Raw genomic sequence first — 18,715 nt, forward strand, 5'->3', positions numbered from 1 at the left:
ATGTTTAATTAGTGGACCTGATACCAAACTAAGCCCTTTGTTTTTTCGGGGTTGTGTTGTATTATTGTTCTCATGTAAAGTATCATGAATTAACAAATTAGTAACTATTTTCATGATCTAGTTAATTGTGCTTGTATTATTAGTAACGTTTTAAAGCTATTATTATTACTGAAGAATAATAATAATACCCTAAAATTATTATTGCATTGAGTGTTTCATTATACAGCAAAGACAATAAAATTACTAAGGTGTATATATAGGTTGACAATTGGGATGTACAAATAACTATTTTTTTTTTTCACATTACATCACTGATCTCCATCCGATTGTGTGTTGGGTGCTAGACCTATGTCTACTGGGTGCCATATCAATACGTTTCGCAGTTCTTTATTTATTTATTTTGGGGACAAGATTACGTTTCTCAGTCAGCAAACAAGAAAGGAAGTGATTCTAATAACAAGAGATCGGATGAGAATCTCTTAGAAGCACAACAGAGCTCTTATTCCAGATCATTATTACAGGCAATAATGAATGAGAAATACAACAAACTGCCCCCAACGCAGATTAGGGGCTTAATTAATTAATTGATACAACCCATATGATACTAGTGATTAGATACCTTGATGTAACCCACATGAGTGGAGTTGGCAACTTTGGTCAAGGTCTTCAAATCATAAGCTATCCAACACCTTGACGAATCCCTGTTGTAAAAGTACCCCAGACACTTGCAGTCGGAAGTGCACTTTTTACCACAAGCGACCTCCGTTGTAGCCGATCCACTAGTGAACTTGCTCAAGAAATGATCAACCCCTTCGATTTTGTAGTAGTGGAAGCTCTTTGCATCACAAGAAGTTAGCTTCTCGGCCGCACAAGTCTTGCTCCAACCCAACAAGACTCCACTAGAAGATGGGCAAGCAACACACTGGCTGTCCTCGCAAACCCCAAAGCTTCCGCATCGCTCGGGCAATTGGCACTCGGTTTCCCAAATCCAATTATCTCTGTCGAAAAGACTAAAGGTCACCTCCCAAGCACCCCAATCGACCTTGTCGTTGTAAGTGTAAAGCTTAACATTTCCATCGATGCCGAGCCTGAGGAATGTCAGCGTGCTGTTGTACTTGGGTCTTGCTAGAATGATTCCACCCGAGGTAGTAGTGTTACCCACTTGATAATCTAGGTTTATGTTATAGGCAAAACCCTCATCCGTATCCGGAGACACATTTACTGTCACATGGTCCAAAGTGCCCTTCTGAATGTTAATCCTTTCAGAGAATGAGAAGTAGAGCAAAGGCTTTGGGGAATTGGCGCTTTTGTAGTACAAAGCCAATCCTTTAGGCTCCCTCACCAAGCTGTATGGCCCGTCTTTGTTTTCTGCCTCAGATAGCCGGCTCACGAGCTTGTTCACTCCCCCTGCCCTAAGCGACTGGCCAACCAACAAAGTATCCGTCGGGTAGTCGAAGCTTTGCCAAACGAAACTGCCCTTCGAGTTGTAGAGCACCAAGTTTCCGGTTGGAAGCAACTTGAGGCCCACGACACCCTTATTGGCCGTGTTGGTTTGCCATGCCACGCGGCCGTCGGCGTGGGCCAAGACCAGGTTTCCGTCAGTCCCAAAAGTGAGGGTGGCATTTTCGCCAACGGGGTTTCCTCGGTTGGCCTCCCAAACCCAACGGAAGAGGGACTCCGAGCGGGTCAGGCCCATCCGGAGAGCCAACGTGAAGGCATTCGGGGTTGTGTTGTAGAAGGCAAGTTGGAAAGGAGCGGCAAAGATGCTAAGCATACGGTAGCTTCCGTCGTATTCTACTATGTAAGGGCCAAACTCTTGGTCGTTGACAAACTTGAAAGTTTGGTTTGCCGGAACTTGAGCCTGAGCAATGAATGCAAAGAGTGAGAAAAGAGACAGGGAGAGCAATACTGACATGGTAAAGGAAGAAGAAGACATTGTGAAGCGTGGTTTGTGTTGCAGAGCTTGGCAAACCTCATTTTATACAGCAGAATGAGGGCTAATACAGTCATTGAGCCACAATGTTTTATATCTTTTAAAATGATTTTGGATTATAACCCGAGAAAATAGCATCTAATTAACCACTGTAAGTGCTAGATTGTCTGGACGCCAACTTTGACCAACGTGCTTAATTATGCTCATGAACTGGCAATAGGTTCCGTACCGACGTACTGATTCTGATATGTGTTAGAAGCGTTTGAAATTTCTAAAGTCTGAAGATGGATCGAGCACAAGTGCAGGTCAACATATTAATTTTGTTCGACGCCAACGGTGAACGATGTTCGATGTTCCAAGTTCGAAAAACAATGTTCATTAATTTGCGGTATATTGCTTACCCGAACAATGGGCGCGTCAGGTCAGCTGTTATGAACTTGGACCATTTTGGGATACAAACAAACAATGTGCTCCTTTCTGTTTTAAGAGAAATGACCTCTTCTTAATGTAGACTGCTTGCACTGTAAGGAAGCGAGTAATGTCTTCGGATTTTGCAGCTAAAGTACAACTTTTGTGATTGATCGAGCATTATTATTTAAAACGAATGGATAGACATCAGTTATAAGGAATGAAAGCAAAATATTTGACCAGACTATTGCAGTCATAGAACCTTCCTCAACTGACAATTAGCTGATAGATATATACGAGCGTACGTGGCAACTTGGAGAAGTGATATTCAAACATGGGGCAATGACAACTCACTAAAGACTGTGGGGGAAACAAGTTGATAAATGTGATGGACCAGCTAGCAAGCTTTTGCAGCAAATGCGGAAGCAACTGGATAAGGCATGCATTCCAGCACCACCAGGGTTTCTGCTGAAAGGTGTCAGCTAGATAGCAGAGTGCGATGTATCACGCTGCTGGAACTGTTGAAAATGATGTTAATTTTCCTCAAATTTTGAATTGTTCGGCTGCGGCTTCTTGATAAGATGATAGTGTTTGTACTTTGTACTTTGTAGTAGCAGGTAACCATATAGTAGGATATTTGATTAATGCCATGAGCATTGCTATCCAAGAACTTGTTGTATGACATGTGGTTAGTATTAAAAATCTAGAATTTAGTAGTAATATTTAGTGTCCAAAATTGTTGAGGCGTTGGTCTAAGGTTTAGCCCCTGCATGGACAAACTTCTCTACTTTGACAAGTAATGATTCCTCTAATATATTACTAGTCATTGTCACATAGTATGTCAAACATTAATAATGTTCATCCAGTTAATAATTAATTAAAGAAATGGTGCTCAAACACTGGCCTTTAAATTTAAATTCAACAGTGAAAAAAATATTTTTAAGTTGTTTTGTTTTTCACCTTGAATTTAAATCTAAATTTATTTTTCTTAGTCAGTTACCAACTAAGTGAACACCACTGTGTCCAACATACACAATACCCAACATTATGCTTGAAGTATTATTACGCGTGATCAGTCTTCCATTAATTAGCATCAGAATCGGTCCATGGGTAAGGGCGTAAGGCAACCAAGGTAATTGGCTTGGGCCTCAACCTGGAGCAGGCCTCAAAATTTTAGAAAATCCAATCCATTATACAGTGTAAAATGAAAATTTTAGAAAATTCAACCCATTATACAGTGTAAAATGAGATGAGAAAAGAGATATATCAAGAGGCCTAAAATTCTTGTGAGTGAATTTCAAGGACCAATACCATCAGAAGGTCTCAAACAAGAGTGGGCCTTTCAACTAAACCCTTTCAGCTTTTTCCTTTCTTTTGTACAAACCCTTTCAGCTTTTCTTTTGCGGTGAAATTAGAGAAAATTCAAAGTTGATATCTCACATTAAACATTAGGAAACTTAAAAAAAAAAAATGTCCCTTATGTCTCAGATTACAATGGGACGGCCCTGATTAGCATTTTATTAGAGTTTGGCCGAAGTAAGAAAAACAACATACAATATGACATTCACAAATACTCATGTAACACGTATAAATGACAAAATTATTTTACACAGAGGAGGCACATCACCTGAAAATGCCCAGTATGTCATGAATTATTTCGGCTTGGCGACGAGTGTAAGACTTTAGAGTTTATTACTTTAGGTTATAATAATAAGCATATATTGCTCCCCTTAAAAACATAGAGTTTAACTCTCAAATTTTGAATTACTGGTTGAAAACCAAACTGAACAATTGTGGAGAAACATAAAATGCAGTAAATTGCTCCAATAGTAACTGCCTGCGTTTTTAATATCCCTCGAGAAAATACAAATAGAAACCTTAGATGATAGACAGCAATAGTTCTCGATACTGGTCCCATGCATAAATATTAGTGATTGGGTGCCTTAATGTAACCAACATGACTGGGTTTGTCAACTTTGGTCAAAGTCTTCAACTCATAAGCAATCCAACACCTTGATTCATCCCTGTTGTAAAAGAAACCCAAACACTTGCAATCCAAAGCACACTTGTTGGAACAATCAAGCTCCTTCACAGCTTCTCCACTAGTGTACTTGCTCAAGAAGTGATCAACCCCTTCAATTTTGTAGTAGTGGAAACTCTTTGCCCCACAAGAAGTAAGCTTCTCAGGCTCACAGGTCTCACTCCAACCCAAAATTCCCTTAGACAATGGGCAACCAACACATTGGTTATTCTCACAGAGGCCGAAGTTCCCACATCGCTCTGGCAATTGGCACCCATTTTCAGATATTCCTGAACCTTTATCAAAGAGAGTGAAGGTCGTCTCCCATGCACCATAACGCAACTTGTCATAGTAAGTGTAAAGCTTGAGATTTCCATCAATTCCGAGCCTAAGGCATGTCGATGTGCTATTGTATTTCGGTCGAGCTAGAATGAGATTTCCACCGGAGGTAGAGTTGCCCACTTGGTACTCCAAGGTAAGGTCATAAGCATGACCCCCTTCTACCGGGGAAGCGTTCAATGTTACCTGGTGTAATGAGCCCTTCGGAACAGCAATCCATTTGGAGGATCTGTAGTAGAGTAATTGCTTTGGAGAGTTCTTGCTGTTGTAGTACAAAGCCAATCCTTTTGGCTCCATCACCAAGCTATAAGGCCCATCTTTGTTTTCAGTCTCCGAGGCTCGACTCACGAGTTTGCTTACTGCTCCTGCACGTAGTGATTGACCTACTACAAGAGTGTCTGTAGGGGAGTCAAAGCTTTGCCAAACGAACTTGCCTTTTGAGTTATAAAGAACCATGTTTCCAGTTGGAAGCAACTTGAAGCCTACCACCCCTTTGTTAACAGTGTTGGTTTGCCATGCCACTCGACCATCACCATCGGCCAAGACAAGGTTTCCATTGGTTCCAAGCGTGAAGGTGGCATTTTCGCCAACTGGGTTTCCCCGGTTGGCCTCCCAAACCCAATGAAAGTTTGATTCAGATTTCCTCAAACCCATGCGCAGAGCAAGAGTGAAGGCGTTGGGAGTGGTGTTGTAGAAAGCAAATTGGAAGGGAGAGGCAAAGAGATCGAGCATACGATAGGATGCATCGTATTCAACAATATAAGGCCAAAATTCTCCTGCGTTGACAAGTTTGAAAGTTTCATTTGCGGGAATTTGAGCTTGAGCAATGGAAGCAAAGAGTGAAAAAAGGAATAGGAAGAACAATGACATGGTGAAAGTAGAGGAAGATGTTTAATTTGTAGCATAGTTTAACCTCTATTTATATCTTAACCATTGAAACTGTAGAACCTCAACTGAGATTTTCTCTAATATCTGTATAGCAACTTGAGGATGAATCATCAATGAGCTAGGGAACAAGGTAGTAATGTGCTGGCCAACTTCTATAGCTAGCAGTCCAGCTACGCTAGGTCGCTGAGTCACTTTCATGGAATAGTCTCTGGCTTTAATTTTTCAGCTACAAAGGCAGCCACTAGATCCACATACATCTCCCCCAGCAAGAGCCTTGACTAAATTACTCTCTTGCTAGCTGAGCAGTGCAACAAGTTTGGGGTTGATGAGAAGATTAATGTTGGAGCAGAGTGTGGTCAGGCCGGTCAATGCTTTTCAGAGTGCAAAGCAAACATAATGTGCTATAGAGCATCCAAGAGAAGACAGCCAAGTGTTCTAATTAACTAGAACCTCCAGCAAGTAATGGGATACAAGACTAAGTGGGACTAGTTCTGCCTCCTTTCTTGACTCTTCAAACGTTCTATACTTATCGTCAAAAAAAAAAAAAAACGTTCTATACAAGAATTCATCTTGACTGACAATACCGGATAAGATGATCCTGCATCATTAAGGTGTTCAGGTGAGCTGGAGGGCGCTCAATCCTCCTTTCTTGACTCTTCAAACGTTCTATACTTTTCCTACCTTCACTTCAGTAATGTAGAAATTATGTGTCGGTGCTATGGACAATTATCGTGTTGAAAGTAAATGAGATAGTAAGCTAGAAGAAAGGAAATCTTGGCACAACATCTGTTAGTAATCCAAATTGAGCTCAATTTAAATTTGGTTCTCCCCCACTGCAAGTTGCTTATAAATCTCCAGAAGATACACTAGCAAGTAGCACATATCACCAAATGGCCACTCTAGTTTCTCATGCACCTTTTCTCCTAGTTCTCTTCCTTCTCGGCAGCTTCTATGCCATTCCCTCTCAAGCTCAAGTCCCTGCAAACCAAACATTCATATTTGTCAACCAAGGTGAACTGGGAGACCGAATAGTCGAATTCGAAGCTAGCTACCGCGTGATCCAAACTAAAGCTCACACCTTTTACACACACCCTTTCAGACTATGCTTCTACAATACCACCCCGGATTCTTACATATTTGCCATAAGAGCCGGTGTTCCCAATGATGAGGACCTCATGAGGTGGGTCTGGGACGCAAACCGAAACCACCCGGTGCACGAGAAAGCCACCCTCTCTCTCGGACGGGATGGGAACTTGATCCTCGCCGAGGCAGACGGGACTGTTGCTTGGCAAACAAACACGGCCAACAAAGGTGTCACAGGAATAAAGTTGCTTCCAGATGGTAACTTGGTTCTTCATGACAAGAATGGAAGATTCATATGGCAAAGCTTTGACTACCCCCATGATACTCTTCTATTGGGGCAGTCGGTCAAAAACATTACTGGTCATAACAAGCTTATTAGTCGTAAATCTGACACAGATGGCTCTGATGGGCCATACAGTCTTATTCTCGATCGAAGTGGTTTCACTATGTACTTGAACAACTCCGGTCAGCTTCTTACATATGGTGGCTGGACAGACAGTAACTTTGGAAGCACTGTGACATTTGACTATCAAACTACGAATGGCTTTGATGACGTCATAGCTTATGAGCTTGTTCTCAATGTGAACCAAGACACTGATGCTCCACCTCAGAACCGTCGGCGCCTCCTACAAACCCGGCCCATTGGCAATGCACAGCAAATCAACCTCAACCAGCTCAACTACAACGCTAAGTACTCATTCTTAAGACTTGGATCAGATGGCAGTCTCAAGGCCTATACTTATTACAACGAAGTCAGCAACCAAAAATGGGATGAGAGTTTCTCATTCTTTTCGAGTTATTTCGTCAGGGAATGCGCATTGCCATCAAAATGTGGGTCTTATGGGTACTGTCGCAATGGCATGTGTGTGGCGTGCCCAAGTCCAAAAGGGCTTCTGGGTTGGAGCAAGGCATGCGCGCCGCCAAAGTTGGCAGCATGTAAGAGCGGAGCTAAGGTGGACTACTACAAGATTGTGGCGGTTGAGCACTTTTTGAGTCCCTATTTGGACGGTGGAGATGGACCGATGAAGGTTGAAGAGTGTAGGGCCAAGTGTGATAATGACTGTAAGTGTTTAGGTTTTTTTTACAGGGAAGCCAGCTCAAAGTGTCTGCTAGCACCAGTACTTGGGACTCTCATAAAGGAGGTGAATACATCAGTGGGTTACATCAAGTATTGAAAGTAGAAATGTTTCTGAGACTATGCTTCTCAAGAATGAAAGTTTATGTAATTGCTAGTCATTTGAATTTGCAGGATAGTGAATCTGTGGTTGGTGATTTCTCTTTATCTCATAAGTCATCATAAAAGCAGACTACTTGAATAATGATTTTCACACTTTTTTCTTCATCTTTATGAGGCTGTTTTTAGACTTATATGAAACTAGGAGGTTTTATTATCATAGTTATGGTTCCTTTTAACAATCTATACAACAAAACTAAAGAGTGCTCTCTGTCAAAAGGCAACAAAATTTGAGAATGCTATTAAAATGACATGAATAGTCAGATACAATTTCTACAAGTCAATTGTTTAAAATGACCTTATTGTACTTTCTTCAACAATAATTATTTTCAAAAATTTGAAATGAAATGGTTTTACATGATACAAAAACAGGGGGGAAACATACCGTTTTCTCGGATTTATGACTGTCAGAGGAGTCAACACATCAAGCTTTGTCACCTGTGAGTAATCCGGCAAGTATGCACCAGCAGACTTCATGTTTTCTCCTCTGTTTTCTCTCTTTTGTCCAGGATCAATGTTGACCAAACACAATTAGCCAACTTAACATCATGTCAAAGAACTTCTCTCAGCTTTTTGTACTCTTCAAGACCCAACAATGAATCCTTTACTTTGAGCCAATCTGCTGGTTTTGGCATGATAATGGCAATATATCCTTCTCTATCTGCCTGGGAAAGGAGAGGAATAAGAATGAACAATGAGCAACCAAGCCACAAATGGTCCTGGTATCTCCAGATGAGAAAAGCAATATTAAAAGTCAAGCCTAAAATCTTTTCAATCCCATACGTCCAAGTTCCCCTCGTAATATCAAGCCCACACAGACTATCTACCACCAATGCCACATTAAGCTTTTAGAAGCCATCCCAAACAATTGGTCATCTCAATCCCTTCATATGCCACAAGCAAGCAGTTCTTATTGCGTAAGACTATTACTATATACCCTTTTCCCTGAAGTACATATCTTTTATATCAATGCTAGCAGTTCTCATCCTTTATAAAGCCACTATCAGCTAGTATCCAGAGGCAATTGATATTATTTCCTATAAAGCATCTGGAAATCTTGGTTTTGCAGTTGTCAACATCAAATAAAAGAAATAAGGCTCAGCCTACCTTAGTTGAATCCATTCAATTATAAGATTACCAAGAATGGATCTATAATTCTATATACTACACAAAAGCTGGCAACTTTCAATATGAGGGTATTGACTGGTTCTTACCGCTGTATTAAGCAATTCTGGCTGCTTGATTAATCTATCATTCACTTCCAAAAGAGAGCCTTTTACACAACACCTTCAAAAGAAACTACAACTTCAAACCTCATACATGAAATGGAGTTAGATGCAGAATATTGCAAACTGCAGAAGAACAAGGCATTGACAGAAAATGTTTCTACCTCACAATATAGGTTGCATCCTTGGTGCAAACTTTACACAAAGCTGAGTTGGACTCCAAGTGCTGGGCATTCTGCATAAGAACATTTTTCCTATGTTACAATATCACAATACACTATGCCACATCTGCATGATCTACAATCTATAATATTAGTTACTCAAAAAGAAAAGATAAAGAAGCATGACATACAGATAATGAAAACAACTAAAAATTATCCTTCTACTTTTTATTTTCTAACATGTTCTACAAGCTACTAACCGAGAGAGAGAAAGAGAGAGATTAAATACTCTCTCTGGGATTAGAGAAGAAAATACCTTCTTGCGTTTTCCAGTAACCTTAAGCCCACTGCGATCCGATTTTCCAACATTGAAATCAATAGCTGTGATACCCCCTTCTTCCTTAAGAGCCACATGTGTTGCAGCCAAACCAATCACACACAATCTGATATATAAGGCAGTAATTTAAGAAAAATGATCAAACTTCCTCATTCCAACATTAACAAACAAGCATAAAAGAACAAAAGAACAAAAAAATATATAAAAAGATTGGATTGTTACCCATTGGGGTGGCGATAAACATATTGGTCATGTCCTGGTTTCATAAAATCTGGAAACGAAATGGAGAGTTATATTCAAGAATACAAGTGTGCTGCTGTCAATCAAATAAGGTGTGCTACAAATATATGAAAAAAAAAAAAAGAGTATTGAGTAAGCACCTGGAGCAAAATAAGAGACAAAGTTGGATTCAATAGCTGAGGCAGGAACGAGAGGAAGGTCTTCGGCATTGGGTACCAGAAGCCTATACAGCTCCGGGTCTTCTACTTCTCGTTCCTTTTGTTCTTGTACATTCTTTGTTTCTTCAAAGATTTGCTCTGTCATTGCAATCTAACACTGCAGAGACATGAGACATTAAAGTTTGTATGATTCAAAATAGAGCATCTTAGACATTCTAACCAATCTACCAGTAAAGCTACCTTTTATTCTAGTTCACTAAACCATGGCCATTATCACCAATCCAGGTGTTCACTCTTACGACTTAGGTTTACATTGGTATAATCAAAGTGTAGCAGCTTATATCAAAACTAGAGTTACATTCACTTTACATAGTTAAATTCAGCATGCAAAACCCAGAACCCAGAACAGTGAGCCGAAGTACTCAGACTAATTTGTTTGCCACAAATAACCATACTTTCTCATCATATATTAATCAAATTAAGCGCACTGATGCCTGTAATCATACATTAACTAGAAATTAAAAAAAAAAGAAAAAAAAGTAAAGTTAGGGGATTTACATTAAATCTCAGAAAACCCAGAATACTACTAAATTAATTATTTTGATTTCTCCATTAATTGGATTTTGAACCAACGCGAAAGTTGAATCAGAGGCCAAAATTTTACTCAAAGATCAAAAACAGGGAATGTAAACTTACAAGAAGAAGAAGATTACAGAATTTCAGGAAACGAAGGTGGTTGAAGAATTGAAGAGGGTCTATATGGAAGTGGCGATCAAGCAAATAATCTGAAATAGGGTTTAAGTTGATCGGCTGCTGCGGCTTGAAAATTGGATAGCCAGTAGCGGTTGGAGACTTGGAGTTGGGGAAGAAAGTAGGGCGGGGAATTTAGCCCCGTGCGAACGACGTCGTCTGACCAGCTAAACAACCTCGTTTACCTTTTTTTTTTTTTTTTTTTTTTAAAGTTTTTATTTATTTATTATTTTTCAATTACAAAATAAAGAGTTGAGGCTACAAAGAAGAGCCCCCAACACAACTCAAATCTAAAGTCAGGAAGGGGCATTAGAAGCGGTTGTGATTTCAATGTGGCCCTATGACTTGTATTAGCAAGAGGATCTGTAACAAATTTTACTTCGCTCTATGCTTGATTTGAATAACTTGATAATTTTAGAATAAAATTTTAATATCTCAAACCAGCTAATTGATTCTCTATGGGGTTGAAATGTTTTCTCTGAGACCATCAATTAGAATCTTTGAGTCATATTCAACTTGTAAGTGCTAGTAACCTTGAGTAGTAGTTTTTCTAAGACTTTCTCTTAACGCCATTGATTTAGCTACTAGTACATCAGCAAAACCAATATTCTTGGAAAATGCTAAAACATGATTTCTTTGGAGCACAAAACCAATTGCAGCTCGATGGTTGTGTTTTACTGAACTATTGAAATATAATTTAATTTAATTGAAATATGAAGCTATCCATCTGAGAAGATTCTTGCAATTCAAAAAAAAAAATAATAATAATAAGAAAAAAAAAATCTGATAAGATTCTTGTTTGCTTTTTTCTTTGGGTGGCTAGGAGTATTAAACTATTAATGGGAAAACAATGATAGTTGTTGTATAGACTACTTGAGTGGGAGATTTAGAGGCCTAACTGAAAGGTTCGCATTTCTAACATATCAAATTTGATAGCAAAGGATTATAACATTAGCAAGATTAATCTACAAGTCTTGTCATATGTTGGATCATAATTCATATATATATATATATATATATATATATATATATATATATACAGTCCGGCTACACTAAGGATGTCCTTAGTTTTTCTTAGGTACGAATTTCTGGTTTTCACCAACTTTCCGATCAAATTTTCACATCTTAACCGTTCAGTTTTTAGGTCCTAATGTATAGATCACCTCTGCAAAATTTCAGTCAAATTAGTGATCATTAAGGCATCCAAAACTGCAAATTACAACAATGTAAACGAACGGTTCCGGTTCGACAGATTCGGTTCGTTCGTGTAAATTGCAGTTTTGGACGCCTTAACGATCACCAAATTGGCTGAAATTTTGCAGAGGTGATCCATACATTAGGACCTAAAAACTGAACGGTTAAGATGTGAAAATTTGATCGGAAAGTGGGTGAAAACAGTAAATCCGTTCCATAAGAAAAACTAAGGACATCCTTACCTGAGAAAAATCCTATATATATATATATATATTTGTGCCATAAATCATGAAAGTATTTGTTCTAAAATCTGATTTAGTGTTGATTAATCAAATTCCATGTTTTGTAGAAAATCTTAACATGAGCAAAAAAAAAGTTAAGTTCCGGTGAAATTTTCATACACCACCATTCACGATGGTGTTACGTATTTTTCGGCCATATTCATGGAGGATCAAGGAAGAGGAGTATCATTGCACATATTCCATTAATCCATTCACCATCATTCCATCATAACCAAATCCTAAACTTTTTTGTTCTAAATCAACTCCATCACGTTTCTCTCCTTCACACATTATCGCTACTCCTTAAGTACCCTAAAAGCCAACTTTAAGCACAAAAAAATCTGCTATGTAATAATAGGTTTAATCATCATGCTTTAACCATCATTACCTACTCTAACCTACATTATTACTCTCATACCCTTTTTCCCTTGGTTTTGGGATCTATTACCACTCTAACACCATCATTTGCTTCTTACAATGCTAGAGCTGTTTTCTTTTGCTTCTCATCATCATTTCACACCTCTTTCTTCCCTTATTTAAGCATCCCTTCCCTAAACCATAAGATGTCACCCATACTTAGCCATTACATCTTTTTCTCTCTCTATTCTCTACACAATCCACTAGCATCTCCTCCACAAACCTCCATCATCACCACCATCAATCCATAATCTCTATTACCACCACCACCAAATTCATCATCTTTTCCATCTACCCATTTCGTCTCATATACATAGAGCTTCACCACCTAACCATCCCTACATCTCATACTTTATCATCAAGCAAAAAGAAGGAAGAGGAGTCTAGCATCACTGGAGGAATCATCATCACCATGACAAAACCTCCATGAGTTCATCTACATCATCTTTAACTTGATCATCACTAGTCATTTCTGTACTTTACCCTTTAGTTTGATGTTCATAAACATAAGTTGGAGTTCATGGATTTGATTATGAGTGAGTAGTTAGTTTGTTAGGGCTAGCATTGGAAGCCATAGCCAATCCGGTATGACATTGATGTGAATATTATGTTTGATGCACTTTTCATTAGCACCTTAATATGCTAGTTCAAGAATTGACTATTTATGCTTAAACTTAATCAATTTACGTACGAATATTTGCCATGACATGAGAAACAATTGAGGCTTGATTAACCTTGGTTGTTAGAAGCATTATAGCATATCATATGTGCATGATAGAGTTGTGAACATCAATCACTTAGGAATAAGCATAGTTAGTTTGCATAATTTCTTCATCTTCAACCTTTATGCACTTAGGGCAATGCACTAGATACCTAACAGGATCGAAATGCATGACTTAAGTAGTTAAGTACTATACCAGAGAGGGGTTGCTTGATATCATCAAATAAGCATGTCCCTTGTCATACCCGAGAGGGATGCAAGGAGAGAAATTAGCTAATTAAAATGACATCATTCACTATAGAAGCGTCATTGTTTGCAAGAGAGGCTAGAGATGAAAACCTTAAGTCCTAAGAGCATCTTTAGCAATGCTAGCCATTTTTTAGTCAAATTTTAGCCAAAATAGCTAAAATGTCATTTTGGCTAGCCACGTTAGAAATAGGTATGTATCAATGCTCTCTATTTTAGCTAATTTTGAGTTTATATTATTTTTCAAATGAAGATTAAATAGTTTAAATGTATTTATAAATTACATAAAATAACCCAAAAAATGTTTTAAATTATAGAGAGCCTCATCTCGCTCTCTATATTTAGGAGCGAGATAGCTAAAAGTTATATTGGAGAGCCACTTAGGAGTCGGGTGCAGCTGCTAAAATATATAAAAAGCTAAACATGCTCTCCAAAATAGCTAAGGAACCAAAATAGAGAGTCCGCTAAAGATGCTCTAACTTCTATCCATTTCATTACATCTAATTTAGCTTAGCCTAGTTTACATTCAAGTATTCATTTTGTTATTTCCGAACCGAATCAAATCGATCATCTCCAAAATCAAAATCAACCCACTAATCCATCTTGCATATAATCACCATGAACTTTGGTTACTTGTGAGCTGTTACGTCCGGTATCTCAATTTACCGGTTTACTAGTCATTTGGATGGTAAACGAAAATTACTTTCACTTTTTACTTCGTTTAGATACTTTTAGTGGGCCAAAAGGTTGACTTTTTATTTCATTTGCCATTTGAAAAAATAATCTTCAAGGAAGTTGTAGAAGACGTTAAACCGAGTTCGTGGACACGTGGCACGCCCACATCTGAGTTCATAAGCAAAAGTTATGATGTAAAAACCCCAAGTTACCATCTCCGAACATGTGTATAAATACGGATATTTACCATTTGGGGTAAGTTTCATCTCAAAATTCACCAAACCTTACCCCGAGTTCTCTCTCAGCCAACCTAGACGCCGACTCGACTCGAAAAACTTAATCCGACCGTTTCATCACCATCCGGTCGTTCCTGGCCACCGTACCAGTGCCATCTGGGGCACCTCCTCCTCCTCCCTCCTCGTTCGCTTTCCATCTTTAGTTTACTTCAAATCGAGTTTGTTACGATGAATCGATGCTTGGAAAATCCAAGGTCGACCCATTTTCTTTCTCTGGCTGGTTCTCCGTTTTCCAGCCACCTCCAGCGGTGCCACTGGTCAAATTTTGGAGCTGCTAACGTCCTCTTCTTAACCATACAAGTCTTAGTGTGGAGGCCGAATCAATGATTTGGCATTTTTAGGGTTTCAAGGTAATTTCCGGTCAATTCATGCATTTCTAGAATTTGATATAGTTATGAAAGTTGTTGGGCTTGTTGAGAATAAGATTTAGACATAGGTGGTGTCACCCAATTTAGGGGTCGAAAACAACGGCGCGGGGGGCCACGCCGCCACTGTTGGTGGCGCATGGGGGCCGATTCGGGCATCCTAATTTGGTTGGTTGGGTTCCTTAACATGTAGAACTTGTAGATGTGATTTTGGTAAAAATCGGAAAAGGTTTGATATCGATTTTGAGTTTCTGAAATGCGGAGTTTCGATTGTCGATCTACGAGAATCCGACCGTTGGATATCCCTCGTTTCTATTATAGAATACTTAAATCGACGAATCGACCTTAGTGGTGAAGTTTGGGGTGAATCCAAGAAGAAATGGAGATGTTGGTTTACGAGGGGTTTTCGAGTTTCGTTTTAGAATCATATATAATTTTCAAATCGTTGTTTATGAAATATAATTTTGTACAGGACGAGGAACCAACCCATTGCTCGACGAGGATCCGTACACTTGGGTGCCATATTAATTGTATACTGTGAGTGGACTTTTGTTTTAAATAATATGCATGCAATTATATTTCTAAATGAATGGTTTTACTTATCATTGAGCATATATTGGGATTTCAGAGATTTATTTGTGACTTTATTTTGATGTTGACTTTCGGGAAAGGCTTTGCCTTACTATTGTTTTGACTTGTGCTTCAGATGATTTATCTCCGATTATTAGATATTATGATTTGATTTATGAATCTACTTTAATTTCGATTATTTTTTTATTGAATGGAGAATATTTTTGACGTGTGGAACACGTCGTTGATTTATTTTATTTTCTCTTCAGATTTCCTGAGTACGGTTGGGAATCATACTTATGCTTTCTGTTGCGAGATTTTGGGGAAGTTTTCTTGGTTTTCGATACTTGGGTTGCTTTATTTTAGTTCTCCTCCTCACATGAGTTGTAGTCGAGGCTCCTCCCTACTTACTTTGTGTTTGTGGGTCGTAGTCGAGGATAGAACCTGGGAGGCTCTGACCCGAGTCTGGGAGACTCCTTTGTTATATGGTGATATTATGTTCTCCATACCTGATGTTTATACCAAACCAGCGGGGTTGGTTTGTTTTCACGAGATTTCTGATTTAGAGGAAAATGTTTTCTAAACGTTGCATGCATCGCAGTTTTATAAGTTTAATTATGTGGGAAAGTATAAATTCTCCCCTTATTTCTTTTATTTCAATTATTTATTGTCCACTCACGCTAACGTTTTTAAATACTTTCCTCCGGGGCCCTTTGGTTTTAAATGCCCAGTTCGCAGTGTTGTTGTTCGACATTAGCAGGAGTTGAGGCATAGTATCCTCATTCGTTGCTATCATCTCTTATGTAGGTTACTTGTTTAACCTACCAGATGTTATTTCAGTTCCTATCTAAGTTTGCTCTGATCATCTTGGAGATATTATCTAAATTCGTAGTATTTTATTCAGGGTTTATGACACAACTACGAGGAGTTTTTGTAATTTAATTTGTGGATCTTTTTGTTGGGATATTTGTACTTGAGATGTTGTTTTATTTTACTTGGTTGTGAAGTTGGATTTAATTTGGGCAGCAGGGTGGTTCCAGAAGTTTGGAGATAGATTTTATTATGTTGTTAGAAGTGTTTATTGTTTTTCTCCAGGTTTGGGTTGTCCACTTTTAGGGGAGGTTCTGCTGAATTTTCAGTAAAATCTTCTTTACAAGTGGGCCTCGCAGGGCCATCTCTGATTTCAGGGTGAAATCTGGGGGGGGGGTCCTGTTAGTTTGGTATCGAAGCATTAGGTTGTAAGGTTCTATAGACTTCCTTTCTTTCTTGCTACTTTATATCAAGGTTCTAAAAAATGCCAAGCACTAGTCAGGCGGTAACCCGGGGCCTAACGCCCAGAGGCCTAGGTGGGGACTAGGCTGTTTTTTATTTTTTAGTTTTATTTTTATTTTTATAACATATATTTGTATAAATAAATAAGCCAAAATCCGAACGGCTTTGAGGCGCTTAGCGCCTAGGCCATTTTTTAGAACCATGCTTTATATGCTTACTGACGCCTACTGCAGCGGATCCCCATCATATAATCTTCGGTGCTAGTGTGTTCATTATGTTATGTAAAGTAGATATGTTAAATGTCCTAATCCTTGAGCTTCTTAATCTTTTTTTTTTCTTCAAGTGCTATGCCTCCTAGACTCTGAACACGTGGAGAAAGTCCTCCTGTAGATGATGAGGAGCGTGTGCCTAGGGCTTTTACGGAGTCGTTCGGACACTTCTTTCAGCAGTTTGTTGTAGCACTCTCCGGTTCACACTCAGATTTCACTATGGATCGTGCTAAGAGGCACGGGGTTGAGACTTTTTCTATCGCTACTACACCTGCAGATGCTTAAAGGTGGATTGATCGGATGGAGAGGTTAATTATTCTCCCAGATAGAGGTACCTGAGAATAGGAAGGTGGGCTTGGCCTGACATTGGTGGTGTGGTATTACTAGAGATTTTGGAGATGCCGACCAGTTCACATGGGATTAGTTTAAGACCTATTTTTATAGGCGATATTTCAGTGATGCTCACCTTCACAGAATGCAGGATCAGTTTATGAGCTTGGAGAATAGGGAAAATCAGACCGTTCTGGAGTTGAGCAGCAGTTACTCACATTGGCTCACCACGTGCCAAACTTGGTGCATAGCGAGTAAAATAAGATATATAGGTTGATCCAGGGACTATGTAGTCAGTATAAAGAAAAGATGTCAGGTGTGCCATACCAGAGCTTTGGCAAGGCAATTTCCTATGCCATGAACATTGAGTCTTCCTCATCATCTGGTTTCTGACCTAGGGATCTTGGTGGCCCTAGTCAGGGTCCATCTAATAGAGCTTCTTCCACTTCACGTTCAAGATCTTCAGGAGGTAGTAGACATATCAGTTCGGATTCGAGTACCTTACCGGATTTTAGAGGACTTTATATGGGAGGCTGTCAGTCAGAGGAGTGGCAGCTTAGTGACAGTGCTAATCAGCGTGGTGGTAATTCAGCTTAGTATGAATTTATTCTTTGGTTCTCAATCTCTCTTTAATTAATTGCCAACTAAGAGCATCTTTAGCAATGCTAGTTATATTTTAGTCAAATTTTAGCTAAAAATCTATTTTGGTTAGCCACTTTTAAAATACATCTTCATCAGTTCTCTCTATTTTAGCTATTAATATATATTATTTGATAAATGAATAAAAAATAGTTAAGATATATTTATAAATTACATTAAACAACTTAAAATGAATGTTTTGAAGAAAAAAAAAATAGAGAGAGGCACATCTTACTCTCTATATTTAGGAGTGAGATAGCTAAAATTTAAAATGGAGAGCCATTTAGGAGTCTAGTACAGCTGCTAAAATAGATAAAAAGATAAACATGCTCTCCAAAATAGTTAAAGAGTCAAGATAGAGAATCTGCTAAAAATGCTTTTCGGAGTTTGGTAAAGTTGCTACAAATAATAAAAAGCTAAACATACTCTCCAAAATAACAAAGGAGCTGTGGGGGTGGTCAACAAATTTGACCCTACAATCAAGGCGATTAAAGAAAAGTAATGGCAGCAGTAAATGCGACAGTTAATGTAGTCGTAAATGCGACGATAAATGCGACATTCAATATGGCAATTATGGCCGCCAATAAGTGACGGTTATTGCAGGAGTGAATACGGCCTTAATGGTGGTGTGCCGCTCAAGTCACTGCGACTTGCTGTGCAAGT

The 18,715-nt window shown here is 38.8% G+C and overlaps 4 protein-coding genes across 4 annotated transcripts; 1 reads left to right on the top strand and 3 right to left on the bottom strand.

Moving 5' to 3' along the window:
- Positions 1-469: 469 nt before the first annotated feature.
- LOC133728202 (epidermis-specific secreted glycoprotein EP1-like) lies at positions 470-1,961 on the bottom strand. The gene has a single exon (XM_062155608.1). It carries the CDS (start codon positions 1,934-1,936, stop codon positions 605-607), a length of 1,332 nt encoding a protein of 443 aa, XP_062011592.1. The 5' UTR covers positions 1,937-1,961; the 3' UTR covers positions 470-604.
- A 2,119-nt stretch (positions 1,962-4,080) lies between these two features.
- LOC133728203 (epidermis-specific secreted glycoprotein EP1-like) lies at positions 4,081-6,070 on the bottom strand. Its single transcript, XM_062155609.1, has one exon. It carries the CDS (start codon positions 5,568-5,570, stop codon positions 4,269-4,271), a length of 1,302 nt encoding a protein of 433 aa, XP_062011593.1. The 5' UTR covers positions 5,571-6,070; the 3' UTR covers positions 4,081-4,268.
- A 177-nt stretch (positions 6,071-6,247) lies between these two features.
- On the top strand, positions 6,248-8,011 carry LOC133728201 (EP1-like glycoprotein 2). The gene has a single exon (XM_062155607.1). The coding sequence runs from the start codon at positions 6,479-6,481 to the stop codon at positions 7,844-7,846; it is 1,368 nt and encodes a 455-aa protein (XP_062011591.1). The 5' UTR covers positions 6,248-6,478; the 3' UTR covers positions 7,847-8,011.
- Positions 8,012-8,124: 113 nt separating this feature from the next.
- On the bottom strand, positions 8,125-10,917 carry LOC133728204 (uncharacterized). Its single transcript, XM_062155611.1, has 7 exons — positions 10,724-10,917; positions 10,010-10,184; positions 9,852-9,900; positions 9,609-9,735; positions 9,296-9,366; positions 9,120-9,192; positions 8,125-8,570 (listed from the first exon to the last, which is right to left on the bottom strand). Exons 2-7 carry the CDS (start codon positions 10,170-10,172, stop codon positions 8,457-8,459), a joined length of 597 nt encoding a protein of 198 aa, XP_062011595.1. The 5' UTR covers positions 10,173-10,184; positions 10,724-10,917; the 3' UTR covers positions 8,125-8,456.
- Between the last annotated feature and the right edge of the window lie 7,798 nt (positions 10,918-18,715).

The sequence above is a fragment of the Rosa rugosa genome, chromosome 2 (genome assembly GCF_958449725.1).
Source record: "Rosa rugosa chromosome 2, drRosRugo1.1, whole genome shotgun sequence".
In the NCBI taxonomy this organism is placed as follows: Eukaryota; Viridiplantae; Streptophyta; class Magnoliopsida; order Rosales; family Rosaceae; genus Rosa; species Rosa rugosa.

Bases quoted from the DNA above. Each gene is read 5' to 3' on its own strand.
- LOC133728204 (XM_062155611.1), bottom strand. From the start codon at position 10,172: ATGACAGAGCAAATCTTTGAAGAAACAAAGAATGTACAAGAACAAAAG. The intron at 9,367-9,608 runs GTATTTTCTTCT...GTTCTTATGCAG, and splicing joins TTACTGGAAAACGCAAGAAG to AATGCCCAGCACTTGGAGTC. The intron at 8,571-9,119 runs GTAAGAACCAGT...CTCCTTTCCCAG, and splicing joins CAGAATTGCTTAATACAGCG to GCAGATAGAGAAGGATATAT.
- LOC133728201 (XM_062155607.1), top strand. From the start codon at position 6,479: ATGGCCACTCTAGTTTCTCATGCACCTTTTCTCCTAGTTCTCTTCCTT.
- LOC133728202 (XM_062155608.1), bottom strand. From the start codon at position 1,936: ATGTCTTCTTCTTCCTTTACCATGTCAGTATTGCTCTCCCTGTCTCTT.
- LOC133728203 (XM_062155609.1), bottom strand. From the start codon at position 5,570: ATGTCATTGTTCTTCCTATTCCTTTTTTCACTCTTTGCTTCCATTGCT.